Source organism: Vulpes vulpes, chromosome 7 (genome assembly GCF_048418805.1).
Source record: "Vulpes vulpes isolate BD-2025 chromosome 7, VulVul3, whole genome shotgun sequence".
Lineage (NCBI taxonomy): Eukaryota > Metazoa > Chordata > Mammalia > Carnivora > Canidae > Vulpes > Vulpes vulpes.
The window spans coordinates 2649278-2670595 of NC_132786.1; the positions used below are offsets into that span (position 1 = coordinate 2649278).

The window sequence follows — 21318 nt, forward strand, 5'->3', positions numbered from 1 at the left end:
AATCTGCTCTAAAAAGACAAGCCATGGATTTACTCAGCTCCCTGTGCCACACCTGGAGTCAGGGAGATGCAGGATTTGTGTTACTTTCACAGCACTTTGGGCAAAGCCACCTCCTCCCACCCTCAAAGAAACCGTCCTGGAGGAGGCACAATGGAAATCTTCTCTCTTTTAGAGATCTGCCTTGGACTTGTGTCTGAGGTCTCCTTCCAGCAAAATGGAATCTTGAACTCCTTTTGTGCTCTCCTGGTACCAGAAGGGCTTTGTATTGTGAAGAGACGCAGCCATCAGTAAGGTGACACACATTGGCTCTTGGGAGGGGTGGGTAATTTGCATCAGGAACTGCACAACCAGGCATGAGCCCTGGGATGCAGAGATGGTTGCCTCCAATTTCACCTTCCAGAATCTCTGCAAATTCTAGTCCATTAGGATTTCGGCGTTGGGGCACTATATTTTCACCTTCAGAATACTATTTCTGTGACCATAATCAAGTAGAACTGACATTTTATGACACTACCATTGTTCCTGATGTAGCAAAGCCACAACCCGGGACTCGGAGGTAACTGAAATGATGCCAGTTAGGCTTCTGACATTTGAAGCTTTCAGGGAAGGATTAAAGAATGACATGACTCAAAGTAAAAAACAAAAACATCAACAAAAAAGGAAGCAGTGCTGATGATGAACAGTGACACCTGCCATTGGACTGGTGTGCCAGACTCTCTTTGTGGAATTTCACTCCTACCATTCCATGTGATTCTCATGATGGAATTAAGAAGCGGGTATTTTGGGAGTGCCTGGGTGGCTCAGTCGGATAAGCATCTTGACTTGATTTCGGCTCAGGTCATCATCTTAGAATCATGAAATTGAGCCCCGTATCAGGCTCCATGCTCAGTGGGGAGTCTGCTTGAGATTCTCTCTCTTTCCCCTACCCCTATCTTGACTTGCGCATGATCTCTGTCTCTCAAATAAGTAAATATTTATAAAAAAGTGAGTATTACATAATTCTGAAGATGAGGCCAAGTGGAGTTAAACAATTTGCTCAAGTTTACAGAACCTGCAGGTGAGGAAGCTGGATTCAAACCCACACACTTGAACCCAAGTCTATCATCCATTTTCTGTGTAGAGATTGAGTTGGCCATGACCAGATTCTTCTACCACATCAATAATACAGATCGTAAGCTGTTCGTCAGTGTCAAGAGACTCGTCAGAGAGTAGGAGACTTCCCTGGCCCATGGCGAGGCCTTGTGTCCTCGAGCAACTTTAATGATGGTGGTGCCATGTGTTCACCACTCAGGTGCTCTGCACAGTTCTGGGACCTTGCTCCCTCTCTTTTGGCCTTTATCTGAGCAACAAACACAATGGATGTTCGAGAAGCAAACAGAACGCTCTAAATTCAGAAAACGGCCTCCGACTATTTAAAGATACGTATTCTTTCAACTGTAATTTTGGTTTGGCAGATGAACATGAACACTTTTATAGGAAAAAAAGTGCAGATAAGTGAATTAGGGGATATTTTTGTGCTTTGTGATGATAAGTTCCTGCTAAACTCAGTGCAGTGAAGGGATCATAATGAAGAAGTGTTTGCAGCAGCCTGGGTGACAGCTAATTCACATCCACTCCTTTCATATACTGTAGATTTCCCTGATTTTGTAGCAATAAGCCACTGGAATGTTTTGAAAATTTCAACACAGTCAAACTCCAACTACACATTCAAGACTTTCAGGCACATTAGGTATTCGCTGAATGTTTGTTAAAGAAATGAATCAATACATAAATACAGAACACACCTAGATGTTCCCACCCCTCCGCGTAAGGAGTGGGAAAGTCTGTGTTCAGATTTTGTATCCTGAAAAAATTTTCTGATTAACTCTGCATCCAATAAAATTCTGCTATTTTACTGAATTGGAGTAACTAAAGAGCTTTAAGGCAAGGGGTTCTGTTTTCAGTTTTGTATCAGTCTACAGGAAGGACCAAGCCTTGGCGAGGAGCAGTACTACCCAGTGGTGAAGACCATGAGTTTTCCGTCAATCTGCCTGCATACAAATCCCAGGCCTCCTACTGACCGGTATGTGAGCACCGGCCAAGTTGCCACACACATTTTATGTCTGTTTCCTTCTCTGTAAAATGGGGATGATAATAATAGTTATGCAGCCCATAGGGTTGTCATGACAGTAGGACAGTAGGTGACGTTAACACAATTACAGAGCTTAGCACATTGTTGGGCACATGATAAGTCCTCGCCACATGTCAGCAGTCTTCACTGTTACCATGCAAGAATTAAGAAGCACTGAAGATTTTTACTAGCACTTGCATTCATTTCCGGTGGCCGCCTTTAGAACGTACCACAAATTGAGTGGCTTAAGGCAACAAAAATGTATTCTCTTACAGTTTTGGGGTGGATGTTGAAAACTAAAGTGTTATCAGGGCTACACTTCTTCTGAAAGCCCTAGAGGAGGGTCCCTCTTGGCATTTTCCAAGTTCTGGTGGCCCAAGCATTCCTTGGCTTATGGTGGCACCACTCCAGTCTCTGTCTCCAGCTTCATGCAGCCTTCTCCTGGTGTGTGACTGTGTGTCTATCTGTGTCCTGGCCTTGTCTTGGAAGGACACTGTCATTGGATTTAGGGTCCATTCTAATCCAGTATGACCTCGCCTTAATTACATCTGCAAAGACCATGTTTCTAAACAAGATCACATTCTAAGGTTCTGGGTGGACATGAATTTGGGGGGTGGTGGATACTTATTTAACCATGTTGACATTTAACCATGTTGTGTGTTTGATAAAAATCAAACACACAAACTGTTGTAGCCACTATAGGTCTTAATTTTGCCTCTTGCTTAAAAACAGAGAAGAGTTACAGGGAGAGTTTGCTTCTGATTATGTTGCTTATTTCTTCTTAGAAATAAAAATGAGGTGGATAGTTGTAACATTTTCCAGTGTTTTGGGGTTTGTCCAGCTAAGAAGAAATGGGTCCCCAGTGTAGGGCCCCAGTGTAGGTCTCCACTAATCCTGGGAATGACACACCAGACCCATGGCTGAGCCTTCCATGTAGACCAGGGTGGTGCTGTGTTTCTAGAGGCTTCCACAGCCTCAGCCAATGCGCTGCCAGGGAATTCTGCTGTGTGATGGAGCTGTATCAGTTGAGTTAATCACTACTGGGTGGTGGACTCTGTGAGAAGATGGGCCACAGTGGGCTTCTCTGGACAGAGGACATGACTGGATCTATGGTCTGGCCATAGGTGTCCCAGCTGCCCCTTGTGTTCCTTGCAAAACATGAACTCCCCCAACCAGCATGCCTATCAATGTGCAGGGAGCCCTGGGAGAGCTAATGCCTGAGCTGGTGATCAAACTTCTATAGATTCATTTAAAGAAAGTCCACGGCAGCTTCCTCAATGAGAGGCTAGAGGAAGGCAGAAAGATGTTTCTCGCACATGTAGATTTGCTGGCAGGGGATGGTGAGTAAAAGTGCATCCTCTATGAAGCAAAAGAGACTCATCAGGTGGAAACTGCTTGAGTCCAACCCTGTCCTCCTGAGCTTAATGAAGTGGCAGCACATGGTAATTTGATTTACAAATGCAACCATATATTCATTCGAGAGAGAGAAATAGGGAAAGTAGATAAGGAGTGTGGATGGATAGAGACAGAGATGGATGTTGTGACAGAGTGTGCTCCTGGGACGTGGGGGAGACAGATGGAGATGGAGGTGGTGGGGACAGAGAGACAAAGGGGAAAGGGAAAGAGAGAAACAGAAAATTTAAATAGTGTGAGCCATTTGCCATCACCCCTCTGACCACCTAATATCAGGGGAGACCCTGGGTTGATCTGCCACCTTGGGCTACCCCTGGTCCTTGCCTGTCCTAGTGTGCATCTTGCATGTGGCTGAGTGCGACGCAAACATCTCAAGGTTTTTATTTTCATACAACTTGGCCCCAACAAGGCAATCCCTCCTCTAGTGCCCACAGGAAGGATGAAAAATTAGGCTCTGTTAAATGCAGAGAGATGGATTTTTCGAGGCTAATTTAATTTTATGCAATTTTCACCCGAGATGCCACTCCATTCCAGATAGTACAGTCAGGTGGCATATGATCTCTGGTTCATAACTATGTGTTTTCTAAGCAAAAACAGTTGATCCTTGAATGCCAGGGTTAAGAACTCTGCCTCTTAGGACTGTTCTTCCCCAAAAGAGGAACAAATGAGGAAGTTAGATGTAATGAGTAATTGTATAAAGAGAAGAAAATATGCAAAAGAGAAATGAAAGTAAATACTGGGGTTTTAAACTTCCCCTAAAAATAATGGCAGTCAATACTTAGTTGCATTTTTCTCACGGTTTGCTGACCTCTTATGTGTATGCATGTGTGCGTGCGTGTGTCTGATTTTGTGTGAACATGTAATCAGGGTGCTCATGGTATAGCAGGACCTGCTTTATTCGCTTAGTTAAATGCCTTGAACACTTTCCACATCCACAAGTACAGACCTGGACTATCAAAGGACAACCCATGAAGGATTTTCATGAACTTCTTTGGCAGATGACTGTGGCCACTCTTTTTAGAAGTTGGATTTTTGGGCTGCAGCCCCACTAGGAGGCTATTGTCACAGGAGCTCCTATGCAGTTCAAGTCTCCCTGGGAGAGGAAACCCAAAACAGAGGGGGCACCTGGCTGGAGGCCTCCCAGGGCAGACCCCTGGCCCACGAAGAGCTTGCAGACGAAGCTTTCCTAGATAGCTTCAGGATTCCTTTCAACCAGAACTACCATCATTCTCCCCAAGTCAAGAGGCGACTTGTGTTGACTCCAAAGGATGCCCATTGAATACTTCCCAAATATGTACTGCAGTTTTTAATTTTAGTTTTGGTAAAGCCACGGGTTGAGTCAGATGTAACCGCGTCACTGGAAACAGATATTAAGAGAATATTTAGGTGGCTTTTGAAATAATGTCAAGGGAAACACACAAGCTTCATTTAACTCTATCTCTCACATCGGCTGGGCTGAAGCGTGTGTACCCCTGCCTTTAGCTATTTGTGGAATATTGCCTACTAACATGCAAAAGTTTTGTATGAGCCAGTATGGTTAACTTAACTCTCCAAAAATCAGAGGATCATGATTTTCTTTAGATTGGTACTTACGTAGTGGAATCTCTCAGGCATCAGGACTTACTCGATCGCGTTCAGACATCACTTTGGCGATGGGATGACTGCATTAAATTAGCATCAAGTACAATGAGTGGTAATTGCAGGGCTGTCATTTCTACAAGTGCAAAATTAATGTGTCCTGCAAACCCATCCCATTGTGTGCCACAGGAAAATCATGGAACCACGTTGTTCCGAGCAGAAAAATGTCCTGTAATAGCACTGTTAATGTGGTACGGTGTTATTCAGCAATGGTATTCCTTTCCACCTCCGTTGTTGTCTCGTGCTCATTCTTCAAAATCTGCCTGACCTCATTTGTATGCTCATATTGCAGCACCACCAGACAGTAGCCTGGATGTACAGAGAATGTTACGGAACAATTCCTCCTTCTGTGTGGCATCTTGTGTGAATAATGCCAGCATAAACCACCCTCCATGTATTCACGAGGGTATGAATAGGCTACTTATGTAAAGCTTGTTATTAAGAGATACACCAACCATTTACAGGAAACTTTACCCAAATACTATACATTCATAGTATAAGGAGAAGAGTGATTTATGTGCATTTGGGTGGTAGCTTAGGGAAGGTACCGCTCGGCCACGCTCCATCCCTCTTGTTTACATGTGGGAAATGAAGCCACACACCAGTTGAGTGCATTTCTTCCAGTCATGCGGGATCACAAGGTGTATTTTGAAAGACAACATGCATATGCATTGGGCTCCCGTAGCCTGCTGATTGGCTCCACAGAATTTATTAGGGATTAAAGGACCCATTCGAGCCTGAAATAATGCACTAATAACAGGTGCTCTAAGCCGACTGATGTGTTATCTCACTATTCCTGCAGTTTGGCTGAGGCTGAGAACCACTCACAGAGGCATCCTGCGTAAGGATAATAATAATAATAATGATAGTGACAACAACTGGCTGGACAGGTTTCCTTGTGAGTCTGGCTGGAACCACATCTCTCAGCAGCCAGGGGCTGGTGGGGGATGGGGGGGCATCCAGACTGCGGGCTGCCCTGACTCATCATCCACTGCAGGAACCCATAGGTCAACCTGTGAGCCCCTGACCTGCCCCTGACCTCCCTGAGCTCTGCCATGGACCATGAGGGTGTGATGCAGCTATGTTCTTTGGAAGGTTCTAGCAGCGCACAGTCATCTGGCATTTGAGTGAGACTCCACACACACACATGCGGAGCATCTCTCATCTTAAGTGAATGACAGAGATCAGGGGATGATTTAGGAGACTTCCTCCATAAGGTGGGAGAAGAATCCCGAATACCCTACTCTCAGAATAGAGTGCAGCGTGCACAACAACAACAACAACAACAAAAATCCCGATGTGGATGACTGAGGCTTCAAAGGAGATACAAGAACACCATAGAAATGGGCTCTTTCTTACCCTTGTTGCAAAACGTGCCGTCGTAGGCCGTGTGGGAGCAGTCACAGGAGTAGCCATGGTACTTCTCTAGACACCTGCCGCCGTTCTCACAGTTGGCGCCGTAGCTGGTGCAGTGGCCCGAGCACCCGGACTTGAAGCCGGATGTGACCTTGGCTCTTTCCTCCAGGTCCAGTGTCACCCCGTTCATCCGCAGGGAGCGGATGCAGCCCAGGAAGCCCTGCTGGCCCCCAGCACCACCTGCAAACGACAGAAGGCACGGGACTCAGACGGAGGGACCTCTGCTGCAACCCCTGTGCTCGTCCGTCACCCTCCAGACCGCTGGTGGCAGGTGAGGGGGCCACTAAGGGCAGTCAGCCCTGTCGCTTTGGAGCTGGCCCTGCCTGATAGAGAAGCTCCAAGCTTTCTCCCCTTTGGCCATAATGTCTAACTAAGGGAGGCTGTCTTGGGAGAAGCCATACATTTGCTACAGAAATAAAATGTTTGGAGATCCACAAAAATTATATATGCTGTTTTGGAAGTCTAATCTGGCTTCCTAAAGAAGTTTATAGAAATCTCTAGGGTTTTTTTGTTTGTTTGTATGTTTGTTCTTTAATCCCATGGCATTCACTTCCATAGCATTATCTATGGAAAGAAATATAAAAAAGGCAGAGAAATATGAACATATTAGCATAGTTAACAAGTCAATTAGTTGGAAGGCATAAACCCATTTGAAATGTGACTGCATGTCCTGATTCTTGTCTTAGGAAATACCTTGCTTTGAAGTTCATAGGAAAGGTTCCCAGGCTTCTTGTCCAGGGTGGTCAGAAGTAGGAATTGATAATTTTACACAAGAGTCAGCCACACCACATTGATTACCAGGTCAGGTTAGATGTCATTGCTTTTTGTCTAAATGCCATGGCAAGACATACAGGACAAAGAGCAAGTTCACTGTGATTTTCGAAGTTACAGAGTTAGGCAGAGGTTCAGTATGAGCATGAAGATTATTAAAATATTCCTAATAAATCTCACAAGAAAGAGTCATTGGAGCATTATATCACAAGTGAATTTAATTCTGTCTGTAATAACCTTGGCTACAATTTTTTTTTTTAAAGCAGCTGGTAGAGAAGGAGGAACTCAAGTTTATATACATGTTGCATGTTAGATTAACAAACTTTTCTGGAAATTAAATTAAAATGTGTAGTCGTTTGAATTACTGAAAGAAATATCTACTGGGGATCTAGGAAAAAATGCTGTTAATACAAGTTATTATTTTTTTAAATGCATTTGGCATGCTATGTAGTAGGTACTCCACTGAGCTCCTTCCTTAAATGTTATCACCCGATTCTCACAATGGCCTGGCGAGGCAGTCGTCCTCATAATTACCCCCATTGTACAGATGAGGAGGCTGAGGCTCAGGGAAGCTCAGAGGTTTACTCAAGGAGTCATAGCTCCAAAGTGGCAAAGTTGCGTTAGCTCTTATTTTCAAGTGTAGGGTGTCAAACTCTACCCTGTGTTGACCATTTAATACAGAAGGACTTCAGGGTCAGGGGCCCCATTAATGTACGCGTTTCCGAGACACAGGTTTGGATGTCTTTAAAGACGGAGTGGTCAATAGGATTGTCAGTGTTTGGGTGAGACTGGTAGCTGGGGATTGATTCTCATCACTTGTTCGAGTACGTTGAGAAAAAGCACAGAATCGAGCAGACTCATCAGACAGGGCTAGTGGATCAAAGGCTTTAGTTGCAGAGATGGATTCATTTGCTTATGTGTGTAAATCCTCAGCCGTGAAATGGCTATCTTTATAAACCCAAGCCTTGCATTCTCTCGTTGAGCAGTACACAGGTTTTGAACGATGATTCTCCGGGGATTGTTATTTATTATCAAACAAAATAATTGCATAGAAGATTAATTGAAGGGAGTCCAATGCCCTTTTGGGTCAAAGCTATGGGATAGTAGATGGCAGAAGCAGCTATTAAAAACAACCACAATGAAGGATTTCCCATTCTGCAATCTGATCCTCAGCTCAGCTTCATACACTTCTTTGCTGATGAGAATTTGGGCCTGTGCTATGATTTGGAAAGATTTCAACCCATTAGTCCACTCTGTGTGTGTTAAAGTTTCAATTTGGTGTCCATCGTGTTAGTGAGTATGGCTTTTGCTCTTCAATAAGGGCTTTCCAAAGGCCCTTTGTTCAATAAACCCTCAGCCCTTTACATTTTTGTCACTAGTCAATTAAGACAATTATATCCTATTAAAATACTCTGAAATTTTATTTTATTTTGTTTTTTTGAAATTTTAAAATCATTGTTTTTTAGATATCTCCCACTTGCTCCTTTTCCCTATTACAAATGCAATCGTTTTTCATCATGGAAACCATAAACACACTGATAAGCAAAATGAAAAAGGGAATCTTTAATGCTATGCAGATAGAGCTAGCTTTACTTTCAGCAAACAGCCTTTTCTACTTTTATCTATGAACACACATATGTGTAAAAAAATAAAACAAAAGGAGAAATGGGATCACGACATATACATTGTTTTGAAATTTGCTTTTTGCACTCACTATATCATAAAACATTTTCCCAGCAATAAATGTACAGCTAGAGCATCTTGGTTAACATCTGCAAAGCATCCTGTTCTGTGAATGATCTATCACTAATTTCCCATTCCACTACCATTGGGCTTTTAACTTACGCCGGCTTTCATTTTACCCAGGATTCTAATATAATAAATATCCTTGTAAAAAAAAAAAAAAAACCTTTGCCACTTCGGTATTTCCTTAGAATTAATTCTGAGAAGTGCAATTGCCGGGTACAAAGGCATATACATTTTAAAAGCATTTGAAATACATTTTCTTTTAAGATTTTGTCAACTTGCATTTCCCTGGTAGGGTATGAGATTCCCACCTTCCTCACACCAATTCAAATAGCCAGAATTCTTTTGAATTTATAGGCTAGAGAGAAAAAAAAGAGTTTTTTGTTTTAATTTGCATTGCTTCGAACACTGTGAGCTGAATAATTTTTATGTTTTTTCCATTCTTAGTTTTTGTTTCTTCATGCCCTTTGCTTTTTGGGGGGAATAGGAGAGGATTTAGTTCTTATTGACAGATATCAATATTTTGGGCTTTAAGTCTTCATTATAAAAATTTGGCAACTATATCCTTCCAGTCTGTGTCTTCAACTTACACGTGGTGTTTCTTTTTCTCTATGAATGTTTATGTAGACACATCCATGTTTCTTACTTGCATGATTTGTGACTTTGATATTAAGCTTGTAAAGTCCAATCTAAAAGTAATATAATAAACCTAATCCAAAATAATATCATCATTCAACTGTATTTTCTTCTAGCACTTTTATGATTTCACTTTTCTTAACATTATAATCTTTATCTGGAATGTATTTTTTTTTTAAAGATACAAATACAAACCACAATGAGATCCCACCTCACACCAGTGAGAATGGGGAAAATTAACAAGGCAGGAAACCACAAATGTCGGAGAGGATGTGGAGAAAGGGGAACCCTCCTGCACTGTTGGTGGGAACATGAACTGGGGCCGCCACTCTGGAAAACTGTGTGGAGGTTCCTCAAAGAGTTAACAATGGATCTGCCCTATGACCCAGCAATTGCACTGTTGGGGATTTACCCCAAAGATTCAGATGCAGTGAAAAACCAAGACACCTGCACCCCGATGTTTCTAGCATCAATGTCCACAAGAGCCACACTGTGGAAGGAGCCTCGGTGTCCATCGAAAGATGAATGGATAAAGAAGATGTGGTTTATGTATACAAGGGAATATTCCTCAGCCATTAGAAACTACAAATACCCACCATTTGCTTCGACGTGGATGGAACTGTAGGGAATTATGCTGAGTGAAATAAGTCAATCGGAGAAGGACAAACATTCTATGGTCTCATTCATTTGGGGAATATAAAAAATAGTGAAAGGGAATAAAGGGGAAAGGAGAAAAAATGAGTGGGAAATATCAGAAAGGGAGACCGAACATGAAGACTCCTAACTCTGGGAAACGAACAAGGGATGGTAGAAAGGGAGGTGGGCGGGGGGTTGGGGTGACTGGGTGACCGGCACTGAGGGGGGCACTTGATGGGATGAGCACGGGGTGTTATTCTATATGTTGGCAAATTGAACACCAATAAAAAATAAATTAAAAAAACATATTTTATTTGTGTGAGAGAGAGCACGTGCACCAGTGGAGAGGAGAGGCAGAGGGAGAGGGAGAAGCAGGTCCCCTGCTGAGCAGGGACCACCCTGCCCCCCAGCTCAGCTGGATCCCAGGAACCCGAGATCATGACTTGAGTTGAAGGCAGCTGCTTTACCAACTCAGCCACCCAGTCGCCCCTGGAATTTATTTCATTTTAAAAATAACTTATACTTAATGGGTCTCACTAATAGTTGAGAGTTTGAAGGAGAGATTTTTAAAAGACTAAGTAAATGTTAATAAGACAACAAAAATAGAAGATTTAAAAAGGTCCAATTGACAGAGCAAATCAATCGAGGATAGACCATATTTTTATCGCATCATTAAGGCAAACAGATATATGTATGTACTTCATTATTTATGTATATAGGCCTCATTCCACAAGGGATTAGAAGGGGGTGGATTTTTCCGCCTGTCTTTGATTCTTTCTGCTCTTGGTCTTTCTGAAGCTCTACACCTCTCAGCCTTTCTTCCTACCTCCAGGTCTGTATCTCTCTCTTTCATCTCTCTCTCTCTCTCAGCACTGCTGGCTGTTCCAGGTTAGTTGTGTGGCTTCCCTCAAGTCACTTCATCTCCCTCAGCATCATGTTTTCCCACCCATATAAAGAGGATTTGAACTAGATTTTGTCTCCGGTTTCTTCCAGCTCTAAATTAGTCTGGTTCATGACGTACAACCTCTCTCCCTGTACGTATGTGTCTCCATCTCTCAATTTCTCCAAATTTACTTCTTGCACTGTTGCCTGACCTTCCCCTCAACTCCCACCCTCCTTTTGTTAATTGGCCATAGAATATGACTGTGGTCTAATTTTTATTTGTTGCATTCATTAAATAAAGTTTTGCACTTTTTTTCTTAATTGATAAAGCAGGTAAATGGAATTTCATGTCTCTCTCTGTAAAAGAAAACTAAAGAAATTATGCCCTTTTCTTACTTAGATGGCCTCTGATTTATTAAATGGGTCAGTGAGCTGGAAAGTACTTTTACTGATTTCGTCGATATGAAGAAAGATCTTTTGTTCTGAAAATGGTCATTATATGCTATGCAAAAGATGTTAATGCACTAGAACCAGCGATGATTACTTGAGTTCAACTTATGTGCTCTATAGAAATCTTTCTTGGTGACAAATGTCATAAGTTTAAATTGTAGGTCTGCAAGCAAAAATGCTACTTAACCTTTGTTAATTAAAAAATCAACACATTGTCATTGGAGAGAGCCCCCTGCCATGCAAGGGCTTCATGCACATTAGTCAGATCTGTGGTAATTATCCAAGGTGAGATGTGGGTTTAATTTGTAAATCATTTTTCCTGTGAAATGCTATTCAAGTATTGCAATTAAAGATTAATTATGGAAAGGCTGTATCTACCTATCATGAATAATACAATCACCAAATGCACAGAAGATTGGGGCAAAAGAATCCGGTATTAAATTAAGCAAAACAGATGAAAATAATGATCAAGAGGAACCCTAAAACATACGGTGTCCTCAAACTCAGAGCTTAGTTGTTTTCCAAGGAGCTAAGTGGAATTTGGTAGCACCTTTGCCTAGAGAGACTGGCCACTCGTCCACCGCAGAGAGGATTCACACCAAAGCTTACGCATGTGAAATCTAATGTGTCCTTTCAGTAATTATTTATTTCATGTCTATTATGAGCCAGACCTTGTCTAGATGTTTAGAAGGTCTTCAGAGAGCCTTCAACCTTGTAGAGCTTATATTCTTGCAGAGAGGAAGGGAAAAATAATAATAAACAAAATAAGCAAGTGAAGTCCATCATGGGTTGTAGGTAATGTCCATCATGATAACAAGAAATCAGGCGGAGTTAAGTGGGATCAGGAGTGGGAGCAGTGTGGGGCCCGTCATAGGATAGGTCCCACTGAGATAGAAAGAGTATCCAAGAGCGTATCTCCAGGAAGAGGGTTTCAGGATAGAGAGGCAAGTGGGTCCGGCCTGCAGATGGGGGAAGCAAATGGGGAAGGGCGGGTGGGAGGAAGCAGGAGTAAGATGGGGAGTTGCTGCAAGGTGCTTAGAAATGCAAAGCCACTGACCAATACATGTGTGGAAAATGCTGGAAAGGCAGGGCTAAAAAGGCAGAGGAGACCTACTTCTTGCCCACAGGTTAATGCAAATATACTAACAGTTCATTATGGTGCTAGGCACATGGCGACAGGTGAGAGACAGCAAACAGGGATGAGGAAGGCATGAGCGGTGGTCACAAAGATCTACTTTTGTATATTGGCTTTGCCGCTCACTGCCTGTGAGATTTTCCCAGCAACTCTTGGGCCTCAGTCTCCTTGTGTGTGAAATTAGCATAACAACGTGCACCTTGCAGGGTCATATTAATAATGGGTGATAATACATCTCTTTGCCGTAATGCTAAGTTAATGGTAGTTGTCATCATTACTATTATTTATCATAAACAAAATTCTACAGAAGTACAGACTTGGAATAAATTAACTATGGCTAAGATGAGTGTACTCATGTACCAGAGGCATCTTGAGTGTTCTTGAATGCGTTGTGTTACCCCCAAATTCCTGTGTTGAAGACCAACCCTCGTGTGCCTGTATTTGGAGATAAGGCCCTTAAAGAGGTAACCGAGGTTAAATGAGGTTAGTTAAATTATTAAGTTAAGGGATGCCTGGGTGGCTCAGCAGCCGAGCGTCTGCCTCCGGCTCAGGGTGTGATCCTGGAGTTCTGGGATCAAGTCCCACATCAGGCTCCCCGCAGCGAGTCTGTTTCTCCCTCTGTCTATGTCTCTGCCTCTCTATCTATGTCTCTCATGACTAAATAAATGAAATCTTAAGAAAAAAAAATTTTAATAATTAAATAAAAATAAATGTTGAGGTAAGATAGTTTAAGTCCCTCTTTTTAGCCAAATAACTTGTAGCTGGGCTTAATTAGTATCATAAACCCATTTATTATATCTCTAATAGGCAGGTCATAAGGGTGGGCTCTAATGTAATCTGGTCTTCATAAGAAGAGGAAAAGGCACCAGGGATGTGTGCACACAGAAAAATGGCCACGTGAGCGGTCTACAAGGTGAGGAGAGAGGCCTCAGGAGAATCCAGTTCTGGCCTCTTGATCTGGGACTTCTGGCTTCCAGAGCTGTGAGAAGTAGCTTTGTTGTTTAAGCCACCCCTCACCCCCGCCGGTCTGTGGAATTTTGTTGTGGCAGCCTGAGCAGGCTTATACAGTGAGTGAAGGGTTGACATCAAGCCTGGGCTGGGCCAGGCCTGCCTGAGTGAATGCCCTTTTAACTGCGCCCTTGTCTTGGAAGGCATGGGATTAGCCTGGCTGTTTTCTTTCTTTCGTCTGCTATGTGGGACCGCATCCAGATGTGGGGAGCTGTGAGCTGGCAGGAAGGCTCTGAACCTCTGATGGTATTAAAGACTGGTGAGAGAGAGAATTGTGACTCGTCTGTGTCCAGGTGACCCACCCAGACCTTGGATCTTCTCCAGAGCAGCCACTCCTGGCCTGTACAGGTACCTGCCTGGGTGGGCTGGGCCTCCTAGTTGTAGAGGCTGTACCTGCTGTATCTCCTGTTCTATAGGTTACTTGTCTCTTAGGTCTTGACTGTCAACTTGAATCCATTAAAAAAAAAAAAAAAACCCAACCCTGCAGTGCAGTAGAGTTATGTAAAATAAAACCCCTTTATTTGGCTGAGAACCTCAGGATGGTGAAGATTTTTCAGTAGTGGAGGGAGTTAAAGGATGTTGGATCACATTATTCAGCGCAGCTGAATGATTGACAAGTATTGATCAGGGATGCCTATGTCAGCTAGATATTAGAGGGCGTATATGAGAAAGCTCTTACATGCTCAGAGATCTGGGGTTTGGAGAATTGCCTTCTCAGATAATGCTCATGAGTGCTCACTCATAACTTCATTCAATGGAATAGATTTTTTTTTTAAGGTTCATTATCACTGCATGGATTTTCTTATGTCCTCAGAGCAAAGGACATACAGCATCTGTGAATCCAAACTATTTAAACTAGAAGGAGACTTCAAAATAGAGGCTGAGGGAATACTGGGTTTCTGATAGCACAGAACACTCATATGTGTCACATTTATGTGAATTGCTCTGTGACGGGGATGATGGCAGGAGGTCTGAAGTCATTCTGCAGGCCATGGTGGCAGGGCAAGCATAATAAATTATTAGCTATTTCAAAAGCTAGTATTAATTGAATACTAGCTGTACCAGGTGTTGTCCCAAACCTTACGTGTTGTAACTCTCAGAGATAATTATTATTATTATCCTCACTTCACAGGTGAAGAAACAGACCAAGAGAGTCGATGTACCCAGTGTCACACTGCTAGTAAGTGGCCACTGACCATCGTTCCCTCCCAGGCTAGCTGGCTATGAGGCCTGCACTTTCACATTAGCTGCCATCTTGATCTTTGGGCTTGCATCATTGAGACTCTTCTCCTACATACGATGTGTTCCTAGGCATTGCTGTGCTTAAAATGGAAAATGCTAACAGAATGATTAATGTCTAAGATAAGTCATTCCCCACTTGGCATAATCCTGTCCCTGAAGCCACAAGGATGGCTGTTGAGAGCCAGGAATACGGATGCCCAAACTGATCTCCAGGTCAACAGACAAGGGGAGCTTCTTTGATGCTATTATCGAGATGATATTTTTCTTGGTACAAAAGCTTCACTGCAACTTTCAAATCAAAGCACTCATGGGTTTTAGCCCTGGATGGTGGGTCATCCCCATGGTGGGTGGTTGATCATCCCTGACACCTAGGTGAGACCGTGCTCCTTCCGAGGGTGGCTCTTCATGGTGAGTCTCACGGTTCCAAGTCCCTTACAAAAGTGGGGACGCAGAGAGAAGACAGTGATAAACCACCGCATCCGAGCCAGTTCCAAACGTTAAAGCATTAATAGCCACTTAGCAGATTTCAACGCAAACTCAGAATTAAAATCCATCAGCTGAGAACTCCGTCAAACCATTTCTTTTACAAATATCTGTATGTTATTTTTCTTATTATCGTCCCTCTGGTGAATACTGCTCATCTTTAGAGCAAAATAAACATTTTCTTTCTGTTTATTTTAACATATCCTATATTCTTTCTCACACACACACACACACACACACACACGAGGTGCCAGGAACCTGACCTGGGCTGATTCACCTCTCTCTTGGTCTTCATTATCTGTCTTCAAGTCTTTTTTATATAACAACCGGATCCCGTCTCTTCCATCCAGAGTCAAGAACCCCCAGTGCTGCTGCCACCTGTCACCTCGTTCTGCCACTCTCAGACTGCAGACTCAAGCAAGCCTTTGCTGATGCTAGTCCCAGGTCAAGGCTGGATTCATGGATCCAGGAGGGATCAGCATGGCTCTGATCATCAGTCTCGCAGGATGTATTTGCTTCCCAAGGCACCAGGGTGGAGGAAAAAGAAGAGGATCTTGGGGATGGAGAAGGAGGGGAAGAGAGGAGCTCGCAGTGAGGCCAAGGACAGAATATGGTGCATTTTGAGGCCAGGCATCCAAGGAGGGCATAGTTATGAATGTTAAGTAATACCAGGAGGTCAAGGAAAACAGGAAAACAGTGAAAGGCTATTTGATCTGATTATTTTGAGACAGACCTTTTGGTGTAGCCTCAAGGGAATGGGTACAGAGAGAACTAAGTTAGCAGGTAAAGCTACACCACTGGCTTAAGACTCGATTACCGCAGAAGCTGGCTGTCCCTGTCTAGGTGGGAGGGAGGCATTTTTAAGGTGTGTGTGGGGGCATGAAACACATGTGGAGGTGGGAATAGGAGGGGGTTGAGGCGAATGGGATCCAGCGGTTCCATGTTCCAAGAGGAGGGTTTTCTCCTCACTCCAACTCTCTATGAGGAGCACAGCTCAGGGCCTGAGTCCTAGCTTCTCATCCAAGGTGGATGACACAGGACAATGCATTCTGCAATCTCAAGGGAATGGACAGGAGCTTGTATGGAAGAGTGACAAGGCCTCTGAAGAGACCCAACGCGATAAAGGAAGGACTCCTGTACCAGGAGGGGCAGAGCTGTGGGGAGCAGGCACACAGGACTTGACATCATCGACATCTTAATTATGACATGAGACATGAGACATGAGACATGAGATGCCTGACATGAGACAGCAGCAAGATTAGCATACTGATTCCCCCCGTGATATTGGAGACATGGGGTGATGACAAACTAGCATGAAGAATTGGTCAAAGATGCTGAGAATTACAAAACCGTAGCTGTTGAAAGAAAGATTTCTGAGGAGGGGTTGAAGAACAGACCAGATAGAGCAGAAGAACATTTTAGGGGGTTGAAACATTGGGTCAATGAACCCTTTCCAGAGACCACAGATTAAAAGAATGAAGGAAGAGATAAGAACTATGGAGGGTAGAAGAGTTGCCATTTGCATAATAACAACTTCATAAGAAGAGAGTAACTCGGAGGAAGGACTGGTTTGAAGAAATAATGACTCAGAATATTCTAGAATGAATGTTAGACTTCAGAATGAAGAGGCTCCTAAAGTACTGAACAGAGTAGATAAGAAAAAAAAGCCACAGCTATACCTACAGCTTTGGTTCTTAACCCGAGGCCCCAAACCCCAGGCATTCATCTACCGGAGTCTGGAGGCTGGGGAATGGGATGGAAGCACCTTCATGTCGAATGTCAATATTTTCACTAGTCTCTAAATGAAAGTTAGCATTTTCTTCAATTAGGACTGTAGGGAGAACTGCAGTAGGATTACCAGTATCTGTGTCATTGCTGCTGATACAAGATCATAGAGGTATTCCTATTACATTAGAGTTACAGATTTTTTTTGAAATATCATTTCAAATCATGGTCAGGATGAAGTTGAAAATAAGGTAGTTATTATTATTATTATTATTATTTTAAATATTTTATTTATTTACTCATGAGAGGCACACATAGAGAGGCAGAGACATAGGCAGAGGGAGAAGCAGGCTCCATGCAGGGAGCCCGATATAGGACTTGATCCCAGGACCCCGGGATCACGATGTGAGCCCAAGGTGGATGCTCAACCACTGAGCCACCCAGGCACCTCAAGATAGTTATTCGACCTGATGCTAGGTCTTGTTATTTATAGCACTTGCATTACTATCGTATCACCGATTTGCTGTTTTAAATGTTGGATCACTTAATTTCAATATACCTGGTTTCTTTTGTAACTTGGTACACTTTACGTTATTCATACAAAACACCATTCAGAGAAGAGCGACAGACACAGAGTTTAGCAGACTGGCCCCCCAAGAGGGTAGGAGTGCTGCATTACAGTTAAGAAATATTAAAGGACAAGAGAGAGAAGTTCAGTAGTAAGGATGCAACTCACGTCTCACTTCTCAATAGCAACGTTGCCGATAAAAGACACCATCTCCAGAGCGTTGATTTAAATATGGTGACCAGTGAAGATCTTTGTAAGCATGTGAGTCTTGGAAGGGTTCACCTACGCAGGCTTTCTTAGACAAAACTGCCTTTGAGTAAAAAGGGAAATGAATCCAAGAGGTAATACGATATGGGAAATAAGAGTAGGTAAAAAGAAAAAAAACTTAGTAAATGTAATTAAAATAAGTATACTGATAAGATACTGCAATTAAAACCATAATGGATATCAGCACAGCAGGCAGGAAGGTGGAGAAGGAGGTCAGACTGTTCTTGGTCTTTTGTCTTATTCAGAATGGAGATATTGATTTGTTTTTGTGAATGATAGAGAAAAAAAACAGCATTAAGTATGAGTCTTAATAAGTCAGGAATAGCTGCCAGAGGAATGACAGCAGAGTGGATAACTTTCAAATCAGTAGAGTGATACTCAACGTAATCAATGTAAGGTAGATGGGGGTGGGTGTGCGAGCAAACAATTAAACAAAACACAGGAAATCAAAAATGTACAGTAAGTTGGCAGAGATTGTCCCTGAAATAGCACTCGTTACGATAAATGAACTAAGAGATAGAGGTTCTCAAATTAGATTTTTAAGAGACTCAGCATTATGATATCTGAAATGCCTTATTTATTTATTTATTTATTTATTTATATATATTTATTTTATTATTTTATTTTATTTTATTTTTATTTATTTTATTATTTTATTTTTATTTATTTTATTATTTTATTTTATTTTATTTTTATTTTTATTTATTTTATTATTTTATTTAATTTTAATTTTAATTTAATTTAATTTAATTTAATTTAATTTAATTTTATTTTATTTTATTATTTTTTTTCTTTAAAGAAAAGGGTACACACGCCTGTACAAAGCCCCAGGAAAATATTAATTACAACGAAGACATTGCAGTACTGTGAAGAGCAGGGATAGACCCTGTGGGACGGGACACATCATAGGGAATAGAGATACAATAAATCAAAAAGGTCCAGAACACACTTCACTAAGCAAAATAACCTCAAGCTATACAGAGCTCCAATGATAGGTTATTGATGGAAATAGAGAATTCAACCCATAAAGTTTGAAGTCGACACTCAGAAACTGATCGGACAAGCAGTACTTGCTGAATTTGAGGCTGCGTATACCCTACAATTCAGTAATTGTCCTGAAGACACAGACACACACGTAGGAGAAACCCTCCGACAACAGGGGGACGTGCATAAACAGTCCTGGAACGGCTGGGGGGGCAAAGAGTTCGGAGAATTCAGGTGTTCGTCTCTAGGGCACGGAATAAATAAAGCGCAGGTGTACACACCATGGAACGCTATGCAACCCTATTCGCAGAGCCATACAAATACATCTTAAAAACATAAGGCCGAGTGAATGAGCAAGAAACAGATGAGGTTTGTAGCACAATTCCATTTATATAAATGATGACACGCGAAAGGCAATAGTGTGAAGTTTCCAGAACAAACATACATTTTGAACAGATATATAGGGAGTGGGGCCGGGAGGCCATCCATAAACTACACTCGAGTGGGTGCCAGCGATGGGGAGAGAATGGGAGGTGGGAGTGGGGAAGACAGAGGAAACATAATAAAGTGAAAATAAAATGAAGGAGGGACACCGCCGGGCTGTGACAGCGGGACCAGGAGGTGAAGAGTGGGGCCCGCGCAGTCCTGGGACCCGGACAGCAGGGCTGACGGAGGCAGGGAGGGGGGCCTGGGGTGCTGTCTGGCTTCCTCGGGGAGTTGCAGGAGGGGCAGTGGGGCTGTGAGTGCCCAGCCCTTCCTCAATATTTGAGTCACGATACTGATTTCTTTCTTTTCTTTTTTTTTGATTTCTTTCATTATGATCTTTTTCTGTATGACAGTTGCCACTTATTATTAGAAACTTTAATTCATTCCTTACTGAAAGAATAAAAAAATGTATATGTGAAATTGTAAAAAACCTTCCATGCTGATTGCAAAACTGGGGCCTTTAGGTTGAAACAGCTTCTCTGGGGGCACCTGGGTGGCTCAACGGTGGAGCGTCTGTCTGCCTTGGGCTCAGGGCGTGACCCCGGGGTCCTGGGATCGAGTCTCGCATCAGGGTCCCAGCAGGGAGCCTCTTCTCCCTGTGCCTGTGTCTCAGCCTCTCTCTCTGTGTCTTTCACGAATAAATAAATACAATTTTTAAAAATAATTTTTAATATTAATTTTTAAATAATTTTTAAAAAAATAAAATCCAGCTTTCTGGATCAGACCATGCCAGTTGTCATGAGAAAATTGGTTTGAGGACCACCTAGTCCCCAAAGCATTTGTCTTTGGGGCACATGAGCTATTTTACACAGAAGGACCACAGGACTGGCTGGCTCTTCAGTCCCAAATCTCTCTAAACGCTTCCACACGTGGGACCTCTGCCTTAGACAAGTGGCTCAGTCCTAGAAAACGGGCGTAAAGAGGCTACCATGCAAAGTCCCAGGAGAGGGTAGGGGTCATTGTCAGTCTGATTGTGTTGCGAGCGCAAGAAAACAAGGTGAAAATAGTGGCTATATGTTGGCAAATTGAACACCAATAAAAAATAAATTTATTTACAAAAAAGAAAAAAAAAACCAGTGGCTATGGCAACTCACTTAATATGTGAAAACTCTAACTGTAGAGAGCAGAATTTTATTTTATTTTATTTATAACAAGCCAGTAGGCCCTGCCCCCCACCATGGGCTGGGGAAGGAAAAGATACGGTGACTACTAGCAGGTGATGCCACCTGTGGTGGGGTGGTGGGCAGGCCCAGTTCTACTGAGAGGGACAGAAACTCAGACGTGGCCTCGAGGCGGAGCTTGGTGGAAGGTGGTCGCAAGAAGACCAGAGTAAGTGCTGGTTGTCTCTGTGACGAGCAGCTGTGAGGGGGTGGCCGCCCATGGAGCGGCTTCTGTATTTCTGTTTTTTAATTTTTATTTTATTTATTTATTTTTAATTTATTTTTTATTGGTGTTCAATTTGCCAACCTATAGCATAACACCCAGTGCTCATCCTATCAAGTGCCCCCCTCAGTGCCCATCACCCTGTCACCCCCACCCTCCACCCACCTCCCCTTCCACCACCCCTAGTTTGTTTCCCAGAGTTGGGAGTCTCTCATGTTCTGTCTCCCTTTCTGATATTTCCCCAGTCAAAAAAAATGTTTTTTTTTTTTTTTTTTTTAAATTTATTTATTCATGAGAGGCACAGAGAGAGAGAGGCAGAGACACAGGCAGAGGGAGAAG

General features: G+C 42.7%; 1 protein-coding gene across 1 annotated transcript in view; it reads right to left on the reverse strand.

The window, feature by feature from the left end:
- CNTNAP2 (contactin associated protein 2) overlaps positions 1 to 21318 on the reverse strand; it is a 1945511-nt gene that overhangs the window by 203986 nt on the left and 1720207 nt on the right. Inside the window, exon 18 of the mRNA XM_072762802.1 lies at positions 6521 to 6757. Coding sequence (XP_072618903.1) covers positions 6521 to 6757 — 237 coding nt within the window. The remainder of the gene's footprint in view (positions 1 to 6520; positions 6758 to 21318) is intronic.